The sequence below is a fragment of the Perca flavescens genome, chromosome 17, assembly GCF_004354835.1.
Source record: "Perca flavescens isolate YP-PL-M2 chromosome 17, PFLA_1.0, whole genome shotgun sequence".
Taxonomy (NCBI): Eukaryota; Metazoa; Chordata; class Actinopteri; order Perciformes; family Percidae; genus Perca; species Perca flavescens.
The window spans coordinates 18,622,840-18,639,454 of record NC_041347.1 but is presented as its reverse complement, the minus strand read 5'-3'; the positions used below and the strand labels follow the sequence as shown (position 1 = coordinate 18,639,454).

General features: G+C 41.9%; 2 protein-coding genes across 2 annotated transcripts in view; one reads left to right on the top strand and one right to left on the bottom strand.

Moving 5' to 3' along the window:
• The first annotated feature begins 2,497 nt into the window (after positions 1-2,497).
• On the top strand, positions 2,498-7,642 carry LOC114571833 (leucine-rich glioma-inactivated protein 1). Its single transcript, XM_028603032.1, has 8 exons — positions 2,498-3,175; positions 3,412-3,483; positions 4,095-4,166; positions 4,251-4,322; positions 4,638-4,709; positions 5,131-5,300; positions 5,388-5,552; positions 5,790-7,642. The coding sequence occupies exons 1-8, from the start codon at positions 2,979-2,981 to the stop codon at positions 6,605-6,607; spliced, it is 1,638 nt and encodes a 545-aa protein (XP_028458833.1). The 5' UTR covers positions 2,498-2,978; the 3' UTR covers positions 6,608-7,642.
• A 98-nt stretch (positions 7,643-7,740) lies between these two features.
• LOC114571832 (serine/threonine-protein kinase MARK1-like) overlaps positions 7,741-16,615 on the bottom strand; it is a 29,861-nt gene continuing 20,986 nt past the window's right edge. Inside the window, 11 exon segments of the mRNA XM_028603031.1 lie at positions 7,741-9,407; positions 9,535-9,579; positions 11,079-11,330; positions 11,525-11,665; positions 11,814-11,905; positions 12,203-12,299; positions 12,301-12,385; positions 13,152-13,305; positions 13,396-13,508; positions 13,734-13,833; positions 14,866-14,985. Of these exon segments, the coding sequence (XP_028458832.1) occupies positions 9,062-9,407; positions 9,535-9,579; positions 11,079-11,330; positions 11,525-11,665; positions 11,814-11,905; positions 12,203-12,299; positions 12,301-12,385; positions 13,152-13,305; positions 13,396-13,508; positions 13,734-13,833; positions 14,866-14,985 (1,545 nt within the window). The 3' untranslated portion in view covers positions 7,741-9,061.

Below are 16,615 nucleotides of genomic sequence, written 5' to 3'. Positions count from 1 at the left end.
TGGCAAATGAGTGAGAGATGTAAGAAGATTTGACTGAATTGGATTTGGTTATAAGCCACCTCAAGTCCCTGGGCTTTTCTTTTTAAGCCCCTGCTTACATAAAGTAAAAATACTGTTGTCCTGCTCATAAGTCAGCGTATGCAGAGTACATGTGGCATTTACAGGACAGGAAGGTGTCATGTGAAAACACTCTGCACCATGTACAGGAGAAATGGCATTTAAGTGTGAACAACACATCAATTATAATGTGTTTAGATTTCTCAAAACACAGCTTGTGATTCTATTTTCTGAGACAAAAGTTTAACATAAGAACTTTGAATCTCAGAGAATGCAACCTTTGCAAAGAAAATTTACTAAAATGAATGTATTCTCTGTATTCTCATTTCTGCTTCTTACCACAACTGTAAAAATCTATTCAGAATATCAAAGTCAAAATGTTAAGAAAATGAGTACAAGATTACAATCATTTCTAGTTTGAATATTTTTCAGCACCTTCACCGTAACCTGACATCCACTTATTTAGTTATTAAGGTTTTAAATGGAGATTACACAGTCACTTACGTTCAGCTCTCAGGCTGCTTAGAATTATTTTTTTTACATACTTTCCTGCAGTGATGGTAAATTATTGTGTGCCAGATAGTTATTATATAATTTAAGAAGCTGTGTTTTCTTGTGTCGCTGCCATAAGTATAAGTTGATATGAGACTGACAGGTGGCATGCAGGCTTCATATTTCATACAGAAACCAGAGTGCATCTCAGTTTTCAAAGCCCGCAGTCATGTCATGGGAGGTAAGCCAGTTTTGTGGACTGACATGACGCCTTAAGACAGCATCTAGGTCCAGAGGTCAAACAGCAAAACAAGAGTATGCTCACATAATGTGCTGCTTTCACTGGTGGAGAGGGTGCGCAAGAGGGTGGCCTCTTCTATTTTGAACCATAATATGAATATGATTGTCAGATAGATTGTTGTGAAAAATACTGAATGTTAATTCTAATTTACAGCAATTTAGAACTGTATTAATAATGATCACAATAGCTAATTTAGGATTAACAATCATAAAGAGGAAATAAGAACGGAAAGATGCAATATAGAATTTTATTTATTTTAATTTCATAAATACCTTTAAAGGGCTAAGAATAAATCAGGGCTCTACTGGCTCCTCATTTCCCTCTAGTGGGGAAGTCAGACCATCAGGGAAGACAGTCACCCTGATTTTGCACCTGCAACAAGAAAAAATAGAATTTTTGCTTTGGAAATACATTTATTTTTAATTTAAAAAAAAAAAGTAAGCTATAGAGACATGTTAGTGAAGGCATGCACTTACATATGGTCATATATTTGTTTTTAGTGGCAGAAAACCGATAACACAGATATCAAAAGTCCATACCAGTCAGAAACACCAGGCTCAGGCGTATCAATAGCTGCGGACATTGCTGTGGTCAAATAGTTGGACAGTGTGTGTTCTATTCTGGCGATGAATGAGGCATTTATGAAGCGCATAGACTACCCATCATCTTGCAGCACAACAATAATATCCACTGTTCTCCATTTTGTTCAAAAGCTGCTTATGAAAAAAATACATACTTTCTGTGCCCTCCAGCTCCTCCATGTCCCCTCTGAATTTCTCAGAAGTAAGCCTCCTTTATCTCCCTCACTTGCAATCGCTTTATTCGTCCACCCTTGCCCTTTAAACAATAAAATGAAACAACTCTCAGAGCATGGCCCTGCTCCTTTTAAATGTCCAGCTTTCATTTTTACAGGAGAAATTGTATTATCACCATGAACACTCTGGATATCAAATGTTGTAATCCCATCAGGTACAGAGAGACTGTCCAGAGCACTATGTATTTATTCAGAGACCTTTTCAAACTCCCTGAACATGTTTCTTCCCAGAATGGTCTGACGCATGCAGCCCTGCCAGGCACAGTGAATAAACAAGTTAATCTACTCTGGAGGGATCTGCAATATTAGATGGTGAATAAGAAGACCTTATAGGTGTCATGTCTGGCACAGACAACAGTGCAATAAAACTGTGATGGCAATTAATAATATCAATAAAGAAAATAAAGGAGCTTTCTTATGTGGCTTTGTGAAGTGAAATAAACACAATGGTGAAGAAAAGCAGGATGTGAGCAAAGACCAAGTCCTTTGTCTGTGAGGGGGATGGGGTTCATTTGACTGAGGCAGAGCAGATGTCAGAGTGACAGGAGGGCTTCCCCACACCCCTCATCACAGGACAGCCACATTTTGCATCCAGCAGTCGCCATGGAAACCGCGTGCAAACCAGGAAATAAAACTAAAATGTGCACACAAAAATATGAGAACACATGGAGCAAAACACAGGGTTACAATGACAATGATAATACAAGCTATGGCATGTTGGAAGTCTAGTGGAGCATACTGAGCCATTACTACAGCTCTAGCCATTTCCATGATGATGCCAATTTATTTTAATCGGGTTTCCCACCCGCTTCCCGCAAGCCCGTGTGCGTCTGCGCAAAGGTAGCAATCCGCTGGCTCATGTCAGAGCTTGATCATTTCCCCCAGCTGATTCACGAAAATTTACACCATTCCGTTGCGTATAGCCTACTGGGCTCCGGGAGGTCGACACGGAGAGTGGAGCGTTTGCTGAAATCATAGGCGTGGTTTTGGATGGAGAAGATGCTCCGTCTGCTCCCGCTGGCATCCCCACCTGCCCTCACACCACGGTTGTCACCGCGCCAGCTGGTATTTTTCTGAGTTTGAGCCAGATTTTTGTCACGGGGGGATATTGATTTTTCGTCTGGGGGTGAAGCGTAATTAGCAACGCCGTGGACGTACGGTTTAATCATCTCCAAAGTGTGCAGGACAGGAGCGGACAGCGCGTCGCTTGGCCTCCAGGCAGCCGCAGCAGTGGGAAAAGGAACCACAGCGGAGACCCTGGTTCATGTGTAGGGCTGGTCGACTCGCAGGTCGTGCCCGCAGCGGTTCGCAAGGATGGAAAATACACGCAAGATTCCCAAAAGATCGCCCTGGCTTTGCGTACTTGTAGTGGCGTCTGTTTTACTCGTAGTGGACAGCAAGAGAGCCAGACCGCCTCGCTGTCCCTCATCATGTACATGTACCAAAGATAACGCGTTGTGCGAAAGCGCAGGACTGATCCCTCGCAGCTTTCCACCCGATGTCATATCACTGTAAGTCAAATGTATTATTATTTAAATAACGGATTCCCAACCAGTGCTTTCCAATACAGAGAGTTACACAACATGTTCGTCTCTGCAGAATAAGACGTGTATTTATGTGCTGCTGCTGCACATTAGCCCAATCCAAGGAACAGAATGGAGTAACAGTTCGTATGAGACAGTCTATTTCTAACCAGTGTGTCTGTCTGTCTGTCTGTCTGTCTGCTGATGTCCTCCCCTCTCCACAGATCATTCGTCAAGTCTGAATTCACTGAAATCCCGAAAGAGAGCTTCATCCACACACCTGCCCTGCATCTCCTGTGAGAAATCTCTGGAGCTTTTTGTTCTTCAGTCTTTGTTGCATGCTGTCAGTCCCAAGTGAGGTGATCAACGCCATGTTTAACGTGCAAAGACATCTCCCCAATGATGATGCTACTACACATTATAGCCTAATGAAATGGGTGTTGCTGTAGCCATCTGAATGGCGGGCTCAAACAATAACCGCTTTGGAGAAAATTACCTTTCTAAATGATTTCCCTACATGCCTATTTATATCAGGGTAGAATAGTCTCTCTGCTGGGCATTCATCCAAGTCTTGTCTTAACATGTATCAGTGCATCAGACGGTTTCAGAAGAAGATGTATTGATGGGGAATCCCTTCTTTTGAAGAGGGAATCCCCCTTCATTCCTGTCTACTGGGGTGGAGTATTGACTGAGTCACAATGTCGTTCAAAGCAATGTAAGGCTGCAGGAATCCTAATAGAACACTGATCCTTGTCTTTGATGTAGTTGGGTTGCTGTAAAGGAGACAGGAGGGGGTTTCTATCACAGGTCCATCTTTTTCAGAGCAGCTGCTAATGTGGGACAACAGCTTGTTGTTAACATAATTTGTGAGCAGGAATAGTGAAATATTATGGATCTCTCTGCACAGCCTCTTCACAGCCAACAACCTGGAATCTATAAATGAGGATGCTTTCCTTGGTCTTCCTCATCTGGAGTATCTGTGAGTAGAATGTTCAAATTTATACTGGAAAGGTTTCCAAAAGATTGTCTCCCTTCTCATGCATTTATTCAACGCCTTTTTCAGGTTCATCGAAAACAACCAAATCAAGTTGATTTCACCACATGCTTTCCGTGGACTGAAAACTCTAGTGCATCTGTAAGTATAAACTGTATTTCTTGCTTCTCATGCAAAAGAATTAAAAAACAATAGTACTTAGAATTGGATGATAATTCAATTTCTGTTTGATTTAAATATAAAATCTTCTCACTAATGGTCTCTTTGTAAGAAAGAATGTAAGGAAGCTTTCTGTTTCTGTTTGTATCAGTAGAACATGTATTTGTCTGCAGTTGGAGGCAAGAACTGCTCCACTCCACTCTTAATTGATGTCAGCAACTAAAATGACCTATCGAAAAGTTGAGTTAGCCAGTTGACAATATGCAGTATTTCTGATCCATTGTTCCTCTTTTCCAGGAGTCTGGCCTACAATAATCTGGAGACTCTGCCCAAAGATTTGTTCAAAGGTCTTGAAGCCTTGACGAAAGTGTAAGTATAAATTACAGTCTTGCATCATCTGGAAACAAAGAGATAAATTACATAATGTTACATAACTAAAATTATAATGTATGCTATCGTGGACTATGAGTTCTTCTATATATAGAACTCTGTATCATTATTCCACTTCAGCCAAGGCTTGAAGAATGTGTGGGTGGTGCTTTTAACGCCATTAAAATTACATGCTGCAGTGAGGAAGCGAGAGATAGTTTGCAATCTATCACCCGCTGAAGATGTTCAGTGCTTCTTTATAGTCCCTCTTGATATTAATGAGAGCACAGAGTGAAGCTGTGAGGGCCAGAGAGCAAGGCCAACAGTCATACTTAGTGACTGCAGCTTTTGAAAATAAAATCAATTCAAAAAGCTGAGAGCATTCCTGTTGGAAGTTAGTTTGGTGCTTTTCTCCCTTCAGAGACCTTCGAGGGAACCAGTTCACCTGTGACTGTAAGCTGAAGTGGTTGGTGGAGTGGATATACAGCACCAACGCGACAGTAGATCAGATTTACTGTAAAGGCCCGGCCTCACAACTGGACAAGAAGATCAATGATCTGGCGCCGCAGTCCTTCGACTGCATCACTACAGGTGGAACAGAAGAAGTACTTTTAGTTTCACTTTATTTTTCCTGACTTCTTCAATGTTATTTAAATAGTGTTTTTGTTTCTCTCACAGAGTTTGCTTCCTACCAGTCCCTGAAGTTTGAATCCATATCTGTGGAGGCATTTTCCTTCGGGAATGACCAGTATGTGGTGTTTGCCCAGCCCTTCATTGGGAAATGCAGCTTTCTAGAGTGGGATCATGTGGAGATGGTCTTTAGAAACTTTGACGACATTGACAGTAAGTAGATGTAATTTCAAATATGCTGTCATGTGGTTGTGAATGATAACCTGACTCCGCCAGATGGATTGCTTCGCATGGAGCTTGTGAGATCAGGACGGTCTCACGAGGCTATGTGAATGAGCTGTGTGAGTCTAAAAGGAGGGGGTGAGATTGGAGGAGGAGCCACTAGATGGAGACATGGATCTAAGACCAAGTGAAACTGTAATGTTTTTCTCCTTTCTTTCTCTTCACCAGGCACATCCACAGTAATTTGCAAACCTCTGGTCATTGACACCCAGCTCTTTGTCATTGTGGCTCAGTTGTTTGGTGGCTCACACATATATAAGCGTGACACCTCTGCCAACAAATTCATTAAGCTCCAAGGCATTGACATCCTCAAAATTCGCAAACCAAACGATGTGGAGACGTTCCGCATCGATGGAGAATCCTTTTTTGTCATAGCAGACAGCTCCAAGGCCGGCTCCACCACCATCTACAAGTGGAACGGCAATGGCTTCTACTCTCACCAATCGCTCCACCCGTGGTACCGGGACACCGATGCGGAGTACATGGAGATCTCCTCCAAACCTCACCTGATCTTGTCCAGCAGCTCTCAGAGGCCAGTCATCTACCAGTGGAACAAAAGCACCAAGCTGTTTGACAGACGCACCGACATCCCAGAGATGGAGGACGTCTACGCCGTGAAGCATTTTCAGGTCAAAACCGACCTCTTCATCTGTCTGACGCGCTTCATCGGCGACTCCAAAGTGATGCGCTGGGATGGAGCCCTCTTTAGAGAATTGCAGACCATGCCCTCTCGTGGCTCCATGGTGTTCCAGCCCTTCTCTGTGGCCAGCTGGCAGTACGCCATCCTGGGCAGCGATTACTCTTTCACCCAGGTGTACCGCTGGGATACCAAGAAGGGCGAGTTTGTCCATTTCCAGGAGGTGAACATCCAGGCGCCGAGGGCCTTCTCTCCAGTCTCCATAGACAACCGGCAGTTCCTGCTGGCTTCCAGTTTCAAAGGGAAAACTCAGATTTACGAGCACCTGGTCATTGATCTGAGCAACTGAGTGATTGTTTTCTTGACTGGTTGGGTGGTTGTTTGAGTGCTTTCTGTGTTTAGGGATGGCTGTTGCAGCAGATCCAGACAACACTGCAACAACACTTATCCTAACTTGAGCAAGGCTGGCATTACTCTTCTTTTTTTATCTTCCATTAAAATCAGTGCATGAATCATGTAAAGATAAATACATGTATCTCAACCAAAGCTACTTGGCTGAGATGCATGTTAAGTTCAATGCATGCACCTCAAGTTAGGATTAAACCCAATATGTTGTCAGGACATTAATGCATGACCAGGGCCTTACACAGGCCGTCCCATCCTGATGAATGCATCCCCCATGCTCATTAATCCATTAAATCTTGCCAGTAGGTTATTTTTTGTGTTCAGCTTTTCATGTGACTCAGCAATGTTTATACATTTGTAAGCTCATATATTTATCTACAGAAAGTAATAACGAAATAGTACTTTTTAACATATTAACATGTTTAACTGAACAAATCTGCCAAAAAGAGATGTTTACATTTTTCTGTCTTTCCACTTGTACGCTAAAAGATTTGTAAATGAAGCTTTTGTAAGTTTAAGAAGGATTACACTGATTAGATACATATTTGTTAAAGAGAATGATTTAAAATACATTTATAATTTGGAAACTATCAACAGAAATGTGTGAAAATCTACCTGTGAATCCTTGCATTTTTATCATTAATGGTTTGTATAATGTTTAAAGTATTAAGAATTACTGTTTTTCATAAGAAGTATGGAAAACATTTGGGGCACACACACAGGAACTATTTTCACACACTTAAAGGACCTGAAATGAAAAACTGAGGATATTGTTCATAATGCTTTACCTTTCACTAACATGTATGCAAAACACATCAATTGTGTCATGATTAGGATTAAGTTATTGACTAATATGCTATTTAGATTCAATAAAGGTTTACATTATTAACGGTTACATCTCATCTGAGCTCCCTGCTGGCACTGTGTAGCATGTTGCTTCAGAGTGAATGCCAACACCCAGTCCTCGAAGCAAAACAACTCGCACTAACACATCTACTTCATCGCTTGAGGGAAATTGTCGTCTTGAAGTTAGCTGTGTAACTATGGATTCAGATCTGAGAAATAAAATAAAATAAATACAAACAAATAAAATCCTTTTTATTTTCTCCAACAAAGTGCACGCCTCAATTCTACAAAGCAGCACATTACAATGTAATGGAATAAATACAATAAAATCCGCTGAATTAAAAAAAAAGAAAAAAAAATACACAAGCAAGGAGATACACGAGTACCTGCACAATCACACTGGTGGCAGGACTAAACCAGGCCCTTTAGAAAGGCTCCACGAGACAGACTGCCTCTTTCATAGTGATTGTTTTTGACTTTTCATGCATCGTCCATCCTTAGGACAAAGACATCCTGTTCTTCGCTTTCTAAAGTAAACCAATTTAAACCCTGCTTCTTTTGTAACTGAGGACTACCAAACTAACATGAAAGAAATACAGGTGCATACTCTCATGTTCATACACATCATCCTGGAAAACTTGTGCAACTGCAGCAGGATCTCCAAATCACCTACCTACTGCTGAGAGAAAATAAAGTGAACACATTTTCAGTTTTAACTGAAGTTACTACTCAAGTCTATGTGGTGCAACTTAGTGTTTTTTTTCCATAGGCAAATAAAATACAACGTAAAAGGCAAGGGAGCACATCCCTTAATAATTTAGTGCTCTTTAAATAAAAGTAAAAACACTATTTTCATAAGGTGGCTCTTAAAAAAAAAAAAAACTCATACCGAAAGGATAATGCTTTAAGATACATCAATTATATTAGGAAAGAACTGAAATCCCATGAAAAAAAGACAGTATTGACAATAAAATTCTGTACAGAACACAAAATCAATATACAATACAGTACCTGCAGATGTTATGCATACAGTACAATTCTCTTTTTACATAGTTTTAGTATGGGCTCCAGCCTGATCTATATACTGACTTAACACAGGTGGAAAAGCGGCTTTTTTTAGCTTTCAGTAATTTTAATGGTTATTCAGCGAGGAGAGTAGATCTTGTAGTAGGCGTTTAGAAAAAGAGATTGAAAACATTATTGCAGGATGGTCATCTTCAGTTGCATACTGCATATGTTACATGAATGTGTGCTATGACGAGGAGCAGCGGGCTGATGAGAGAGACAGAGGGCCGGACGGAAGAAAATAAAAGGGGATGGTTAGCTGTTTTTGCTATCTCTCCGTCACAGAGGTTAAACCTTGCGTTATCTCTTTGATCCACTACCCTGTACAGTACATTCGTGGCCAGTATTGCACGTTACCAGCCAAGTCCACCCTGATTCTACAAGGTGAGGACCTTCAGTGCTGAATTTTGTCCTGTAAATCAACACTAATCCAGTGATGAGATGAGAACCATAGCTCACCGAAGACTGACTGGGACTCCATCTGCTGTCACAGTTTGAGCTCATTGGCAATTTTGCAGGCGATATTCTTAAAGGCGATGGACGTGCCCGATATCCTCTTGAAGCGCACGCCGTTAAGTGAAAGGCGGGGCAGCTTGCACACCTCCATCTCCCATTGGACCAGGTTGTCCTGGCGAGCGTCGCCATGGACACAGAAAAGCAGGAAGCGTTCACGCTGCTCGTAATCGCAGCTGTTGGCATCCAAAACCTTTCGGATCTCCCTCATCATCTCAGCGGGCTCCATGGAGGAGGTGGTCTTCATGCTCCAGGTAAATCGAAGTGAGCGAGGCTTGGAGTCCCGACCGCAGTCCTCCTTAGTATCGCCTGAAGCACTTCTACGACAACAGAAGAAGACCGAAAGAAGAGAGAAAGAGCAGAAAAAGATATGGAGTGAAACATTAAAGGATGGCAGAGGTTGGTTACAGGCTTTCTATGAAATCTACATCTTAATCTAATTCTCACCTTGGTGTTTCCGTCCTGGCACTGGCCTCTCCCTCACTAGGCACCCTGAAATAAACCAGGAATACAGTATTACTCCCACACGCTGATGTCAACATGGGTTCCCCCACCCACTACCAACACCAGCCCCATCATCACTGGACACAGAGAGGGGTGTCAGGCATCATGCCAGGAAAGAATCCACACTCCTGAGTATCAGGGTTCAGCACACAATGAGGTGACTGTGATTTTTTGATGCACATACGATTGTAGCCCCTTCATAATAACCAAATGCATCATCCCGTCTACTGTACACTACCTTTCCTTAATCCCCACTGATCTGTAAGGAGTGGAAAAGTGGTTCTAAATCTTTGATTTGGCCTCCATAATATGCCTGATCTTTTCTATTAAGCTCAGCATGAAGACGGGGGAGAGTAAGGAGAGGAAAGCCAGCGATTTGAGAAGCTGATACTGTGGCTTAGCTTAGTACAGGAAAAGCTGGTGAGCCGTGAGGTTTGTTCTTGAAGCAGTGGTCACAAGGGAGGGAAATACACGGCATAACAAGGGTGTCAGTAGGCAAGGATGTGGTGTAGTGGGCAAATATGTAAGGGGTTAAGGAAACACGGGCCAAGGTCATAGTGGGCACAGTTTTTTTTTTTGGACAGGGGGGACAGGTGCAGCAAGCGTTGTGTTCTCCTACCTCCGGGTCGACCTGAAAGACATAGCTCTATGCGGGGAAAAAAAGGAGAGAAAGCTGTGAGCCTCTACCAGATGGGCCAGCGTGAAGGTGACACAAGGAGCTAACTGCTGTATGCAGGATGTGGTCCTATCCTTTGCTTTTCATATTGACAGCAAAGGGTAACAGTGTGGACGTATAATAAGCACTAAGGACTCGGAAGGAGATCAGAGAGTGCATATGTCCTAAAGAGGCAGAGAGAGCATGGGATGCTTTTTTTGTTTTCACTGCTGAAAAAGTTTACAGAAAGTAATCTAAATACAAGCACTTCTTAAATCTCTTTAGTTTGGTTTTGGGGAATATAACTATTTTGTTCAAAATGTTGCAGTGCCAAACTGCTGCAGCTAGCATGGCTGTGGACTCTTAGTCTTTACATTACTATATTAAGAATAACATATTAAGCATATTAAGATTCATATTGTGGGTGCATGTAAAGAGAAAGCTTTTAACAATGAAAGCAGACGACCTATAGTTTTAAAAAATCAATCAATCAATCAATCAATCAATCAATCAATCAATCAATTAAGACCAGTCTAAATTGGAATTACCCTAATCTGAGCAGACCTAATACTTGATCCAACTGACATTTAGTGTGATTAGTAATACGCAAAGATCAGTCATACCTTCAGACAGCATGAAGATACATTAAACAACATCTATGACTTTGTCTGACTAAGTATCAAAAGAACAATTCCTTCAAAACTGAAGCACTCATAAATGCCAGTACTTTAGTCACACAGGCAGTATAAAGTAGTCAAAGGGATACCTTAACTGTGAGGTACAAGAAGTTAGGTAAGTACAACCTAGTGTGCAGCAGTTTGTCTTCACTGACCTGCGGACAAACTTGGAGGTGATCTTGCTGATGATCCCAGTGGAGGTGCCCCTGCGTTGCTGAGCAAGAGCCCCTGTATCATGGGACAATGTAGGCGAAGCTGGGGGGCCGTTGTAGGTGGCACTGCGCCGGTCTCTGAGCTGAGCACCGTGGAAGGTGCTGCGACTGGTGGTACCACGGGGGAAACGGTTCTTTTCTGGGGTGCTAATACTGTGTGCAGACGGAGAGGTGGAGGGACCCCGCGGAGAGGAGCTGCAACATAAACATTATAGAAGAAATCACTACATGTGGCAAAATATTCTGTATCAGCATGCTCGCTATATATACTGTAATTTAGAATCATACTATCAGCATCACTATCTTTGCCACAAAAAGACTTTTACATCGAAAATTCACACATCACAGTCGTGATGGCCACAGTTATTGGTGATGATCAGGCTGCTCACCTGGCTTTCAGCTCTGTGTTGTCATCGATGGGGGGCAGTGTGCTCTTTGAAGGATGCCCTGACGATGACATGGACTTAGTGTGACGAGGTCGTGTAGAGCTCATTGCAGTCGATGAGGTGCTCCCTGACACCTCGGTTAAACTGGGGACCAAGGACCAAGATATTCAAACAAAACAGTCATTTGTACAATTGGAAAATGTGACAGAAAAATGACTTCGACAGGAATGAAAAACACAGAGAACATGGAGAGCTAGATCTCACCCTGCAGTTAAACTGTGAACGTGTTTACCTGCTGTCTTTGCCATTGGGGATAGCTGAATAGCGGTCAGTAGAGGATCGTTCACACACGTATGTGTTCCTGCGAGTCATTGATCCATTGGTCTGTTCGTGGAAAGAGAAAACATGATAAAACACGTTAGACTGAGTATTAGCAAAACCTGTTCACTCAAGGAGTTAAAATAGAACAATGATGACACACACACACACACACACACACACACACACACACACACACACACACACACACACACACACACACACACACACACACACACACACACACACACACACACACACACACACACACACACACACACACACACACACACACACACACACACACACACACACACACACACACACACACACACACACACACACCCCCACCCACCTCACCCCCCCCACTGCACTTGTAGTTTTCTTTCTCTCCTGCACCCCCAGTGGTGAAGCGGGAACGTCTCCTTTAGAAGTGTTGAGCTCCAGCCGGCGCGCCTCCGTCCCACTCCTCCCTGTGGTCACTTTCCACACTCAGGGCCTGGCCACGCTTCGTGTACGATACCGCGGGGGGCACAGATGGACCAACTAGGAGAGACACGCATATTAGAACGTGCTTATAACTTTTCCAACTGACATATCACTATTACAGCTCCCCTTATCAGGAATCTTCAGACAATAAAGAACAAGCAAACAAGGACAGTGTCTTTGTTACAATAGCGTCAAGCAAAGCCACTCAAAGCCAAGATTTTCACATCATCCCATCTATTAAATATAACACTGCACCAACACATTGTTTAAGAATCCGTACAGCTTTAGAAGCCAAGGTGAGCAGGTACAAAGCAAAGCTGTTCGCCCCTCATGCTTTGAGGTGAAGTTCCTCAGGGAGCTGCAGGAAGGCAGCCAGCCAGCAGATGGCGCCAGACACAATGGCCCCACATGACATAGGAGGAAGCTGCTACAAAACCAGTGCAGTGGTGTGGTTGAGTCACTGATTTGTACATTTGAATAGACTGATTATGAAAACAAACATTAAGCAAACAAACAAATTAGTCCAGGTTTGATGTACACCTTTTCCAAAAAAAAAAAACGTTAAAATGTGCTTTATTTATCATTCCCACAAGAAAAACTTTCAAGCTTTATCAGCTTTATTCAGCTATTTACTAGTGAAGCTGGTAAAGCTCCACAGGATGGATACTGGTATCTGATCTGTGGCCAATCCTCAGTGACTGAGAGCAACTTCCCCCTACACAGCATGCAGCCAGCCACACTCTCAGAGCTGGGAAGGATGAGGTTACTTTACTTGGCTTCTCTACGACACCACCACCACCACCACCACCATCATCATCCCCACCATGATCACTGTAGCGGCGCTGCTTCTGATTGGCCGAGATGCTGCGTGTGACCTTGGGATGGGCAGGAGAAATGCTGGAACTGTTGTTGATGTCACTGGTTGGTCGCGGTCGCTGGCCCAGGATGCTGTTGGTCAAAGGTTCGCTCCCCTCAAACTGAAAAATAGAAACACAAGATGAGGAAAATTGCCACTTGCATTAACTACTGGTGATGATGTCAACATGATGTACGTCAAACAAACTGACCTCCGGAGCTTTTCTGCCGAGCAGCAGGTAAGTTGCCATGACATCATCGTACTTCTGGCTCTGTAGAGACTCTGTGATCTCATCTTTAGGGAAGCCCATCGTCACCATGAGCTCTGATGGCAGATAGAAGTTAACGTGAATCAAAGTAAGTATACTGGCCACACACACACACACACACACACACACACACACACACACACACACACACACACACACACACACACACACACACACACACACACACACACACACACACACACACACACACACACACACACACACACACACACACACACACACACACACACACACACACACACACACACACACACACACACCTATTCTGGATGAATCACTGAAGTCTGCCTCCGGCTCGATGTAAGGTTTTAGCTCCTCCTCCTCATGACCCACATTCATCCAGTGGTCTTTCATGATTTGCTGACAAATAAAGAGATACTTATAGTTTATGTATGTACAGTACAATTGGATCAACTGCAATTTCAGATAATAAATATTGACTCTTGTCTTTTACAGTAATTATACAACATGACAAGTTAAATGGCACAACAGACGAGAAACTACTTCTTTATGAAATCAGCCGGGTCTGAACAACACTGTGATCAATGGTTATTATTAGTGGAGAAATCTTTACTATTGAACTTCAGTCTGGTTTTGAGTACAGGGGTGGTATTGACTCTGGACAGCCTGAGTTTGAACTGAACTGACAACTACTGTATATATTGTTTTCGAAGGAGAAACAAGCTACAACCCTTCCTGATATTGCGAATGCAGTGAAAGTGCAGAGCAAGGATTCTGTTTTTAATTAATCAAGTTTTATTTCTTACAATTAGAGCTGGGCAATATATCGATATTATATCAATATTGTGATATGAGACTAGATATCGTCTTAGATTTTGTGTGTCTTGAAAGTCTTTTCCTGGTTTTAAAGGCTGCATTACAGTAAAGTTATGTAATTTTCTTAACTTACCAGACTGTTGTAACTGTTCTATTATTTGCTTTTACCCACTTAGTCATTATATCCACATTACTGATGATTATTTATCAAATATTTTGTGAAAAGCACCAATAGTCAACACTACAATATCGTTGCGGTATCGATATCGAGGTATTTGGCCAAAAATATATTATTGATAGTGATATTTGATTTTCTCCATATCGCCCAGCCCTACTTACAATGCTTCAACAAATTCCATCCAGCTTTATTATTTCTGCTTGCTTTCATCAAATAATTATGTAAGACCACTCTTTGATCTCAGATGAATGTTTCCAAATTTCCATCTGACAGACTGTAAAGTGAAGTGTTCTGCTGGTTTATAATTAACAGCAGCAGCGATTATGTGATGACGCACAGCAATAATTAGCACTGTTTGTTTGGGCTGCTGTGAAAAACATTTCTGAATGAAGAGCAAATTAACTGTGAAGATGCAACAATGCAAATGCTGGTAATACCTCCAAACTGCCTCGTTTAACAGGGTTGAGCACAAGTAGTTTCTTCAGCAGGTTTTCACAGTCTGTGGACATGTAGAAAGGAATACGGTACTTTCCACGCAGGACCCTCTCCCTCAGCTCCTACACACCAAGCCCCAGACAGACAGACATGTAAACAAATAAGAAATTAGCAACAACTAGCAACAAAAGAGCAGCAGACAGTGGACCAAGCCATAAAACATTATCACACTTTACAGTTGTTACAGTGTTAGCAAACAGTTGCCTACAGTATATACTTATCCAGCAGATGTGCTGCTAAATGCTTCATAATATTCAATAGCTAGTTGCTTACTTACAATGGGTTTATCAGAGCTTTTTTTTTACTCAAAAGAAATTGCCTGCCGGGGCTAGGATTGGGCATCGAGAACAGATACCTACTTGGAATCGTTTCAAAAATTACGATTCCAGTAGAATTGTTTCTTTATTGGAATCGTTTGGAATCCTTTAAGAGGATTTGGTTTCAAATCCAATCATCGCTTCCCAATTTAATATATGCAGGTTTTGGTTTCCGAAGCGGCCATGCGCTTCTTGTGTTGCATCCTTGGAGCACAGTAAGCAGCGTTCTAGTGTGGCTTTATTTACATTGAAAAAGTCCGGTAAAATCGCAAACCACCATTGATTCAAAATGTCCTCTTATTTGTGAAAATAGACATGTGACCCATTTCAACTCCACCCCTCAAAGAATCTGAATCAAGAATCGATAAGAACCGAAATTGAAAGGAAGAATTGGAATTGGAATCAGAATTGTTAAAATCCAAAAGATGCCCAACCCTAGCTGGGGCTGAAAACTAAAACCCAGAACTGAAAGGCACTTAAAATGCTCTCTTCTGGTTTACCATCACAAGCACACACTAAACTTAGTTATATGATCAATTGTTAATACAAAAAATATTGATTACTGCAGCTTTAAAAAGGCAACAGATCACTTAGCCCAGTGCAGTTTTTCTTGACCTGCTGGATTTACTGCAGCGTCAAAGAATCTTCCAAAACTGCTGCATTATTAAAGCAGGTTGGATGAATCTCTACAATGTCTTACTCCAAACAATAGACAGAGAGGAAATTCCACTCTTAATTTGGTTATTGAAGTAACCCAATTCTTTTTTTTTGCATGTTTTTGTATCCTAACTCAGTTAGAATAGCTCATACCCCACTTATAAGAAGCTTGGATACATAGAAGATAACAGGCCGTAGCACTTAATTTTGCACTTGTCATTTACTTTGGCTTTTGCTGTCTATGCAAATTCAGACTAAAACAGAATTCTTCATATATTTTGATTAATAAAAATGTCTCAGAGTAGCATTTATTATTACTTTTACTATTGGGACTTTCAATTGTTTTCCCCATGCTACAAGAGACAGCTGCAGCCTTTAATACTCATATTAAAAGGTCAGTGTGTTGAGCTAGGTTGTACAATGTTTCATCTGAATATAATATATAATATGATAAGTGTTTATACCTTTTCTGAACAACCACACTTGAAAGTGGGGCAAAATGACTGCCATCACAGAGAAGGGCAGAAACGCTGCATACTTAGAGTCTCCTGTCAAAGGCATTTGTTGCGTTTCACTTGCATTACTCCCAAATGTGGGACAAAGAGTATGTTTTTCAGGTTTGACCTTTGAAAACTAGAGCCAATCAAAATGCAGGACATCATTTCAATACAGTATGTGGGCCAGTTCCACATAAAGCGGGACACCTGGTCACCCTATT

Excerpts from the sequence above, each read along its gene's own strand:
- LOC114571833 (XM_028603032.1), top strand. The coding sequence starts at position 2,979 with ATGGAAAATACACGCAAGATTCCCAAAAGATCGCCCTGGCTTTGCGTA. Across the intron at positions 4,167-4,250 it reads CTTCCTCATCTGGAGTATCT|GTTCATCGAAAACAACCAAA; the intron begins GTGAGTAGAATG and ends CGCCTTTTTCAG. Across the intron at positions 4,323-4,637 it reads CTGAAAACTCTAGTGCATCT|GAGTCTGGCCTACAATAATC; the intron begins GTAAGTATAAAC and ends CCTCTTTTCCAG.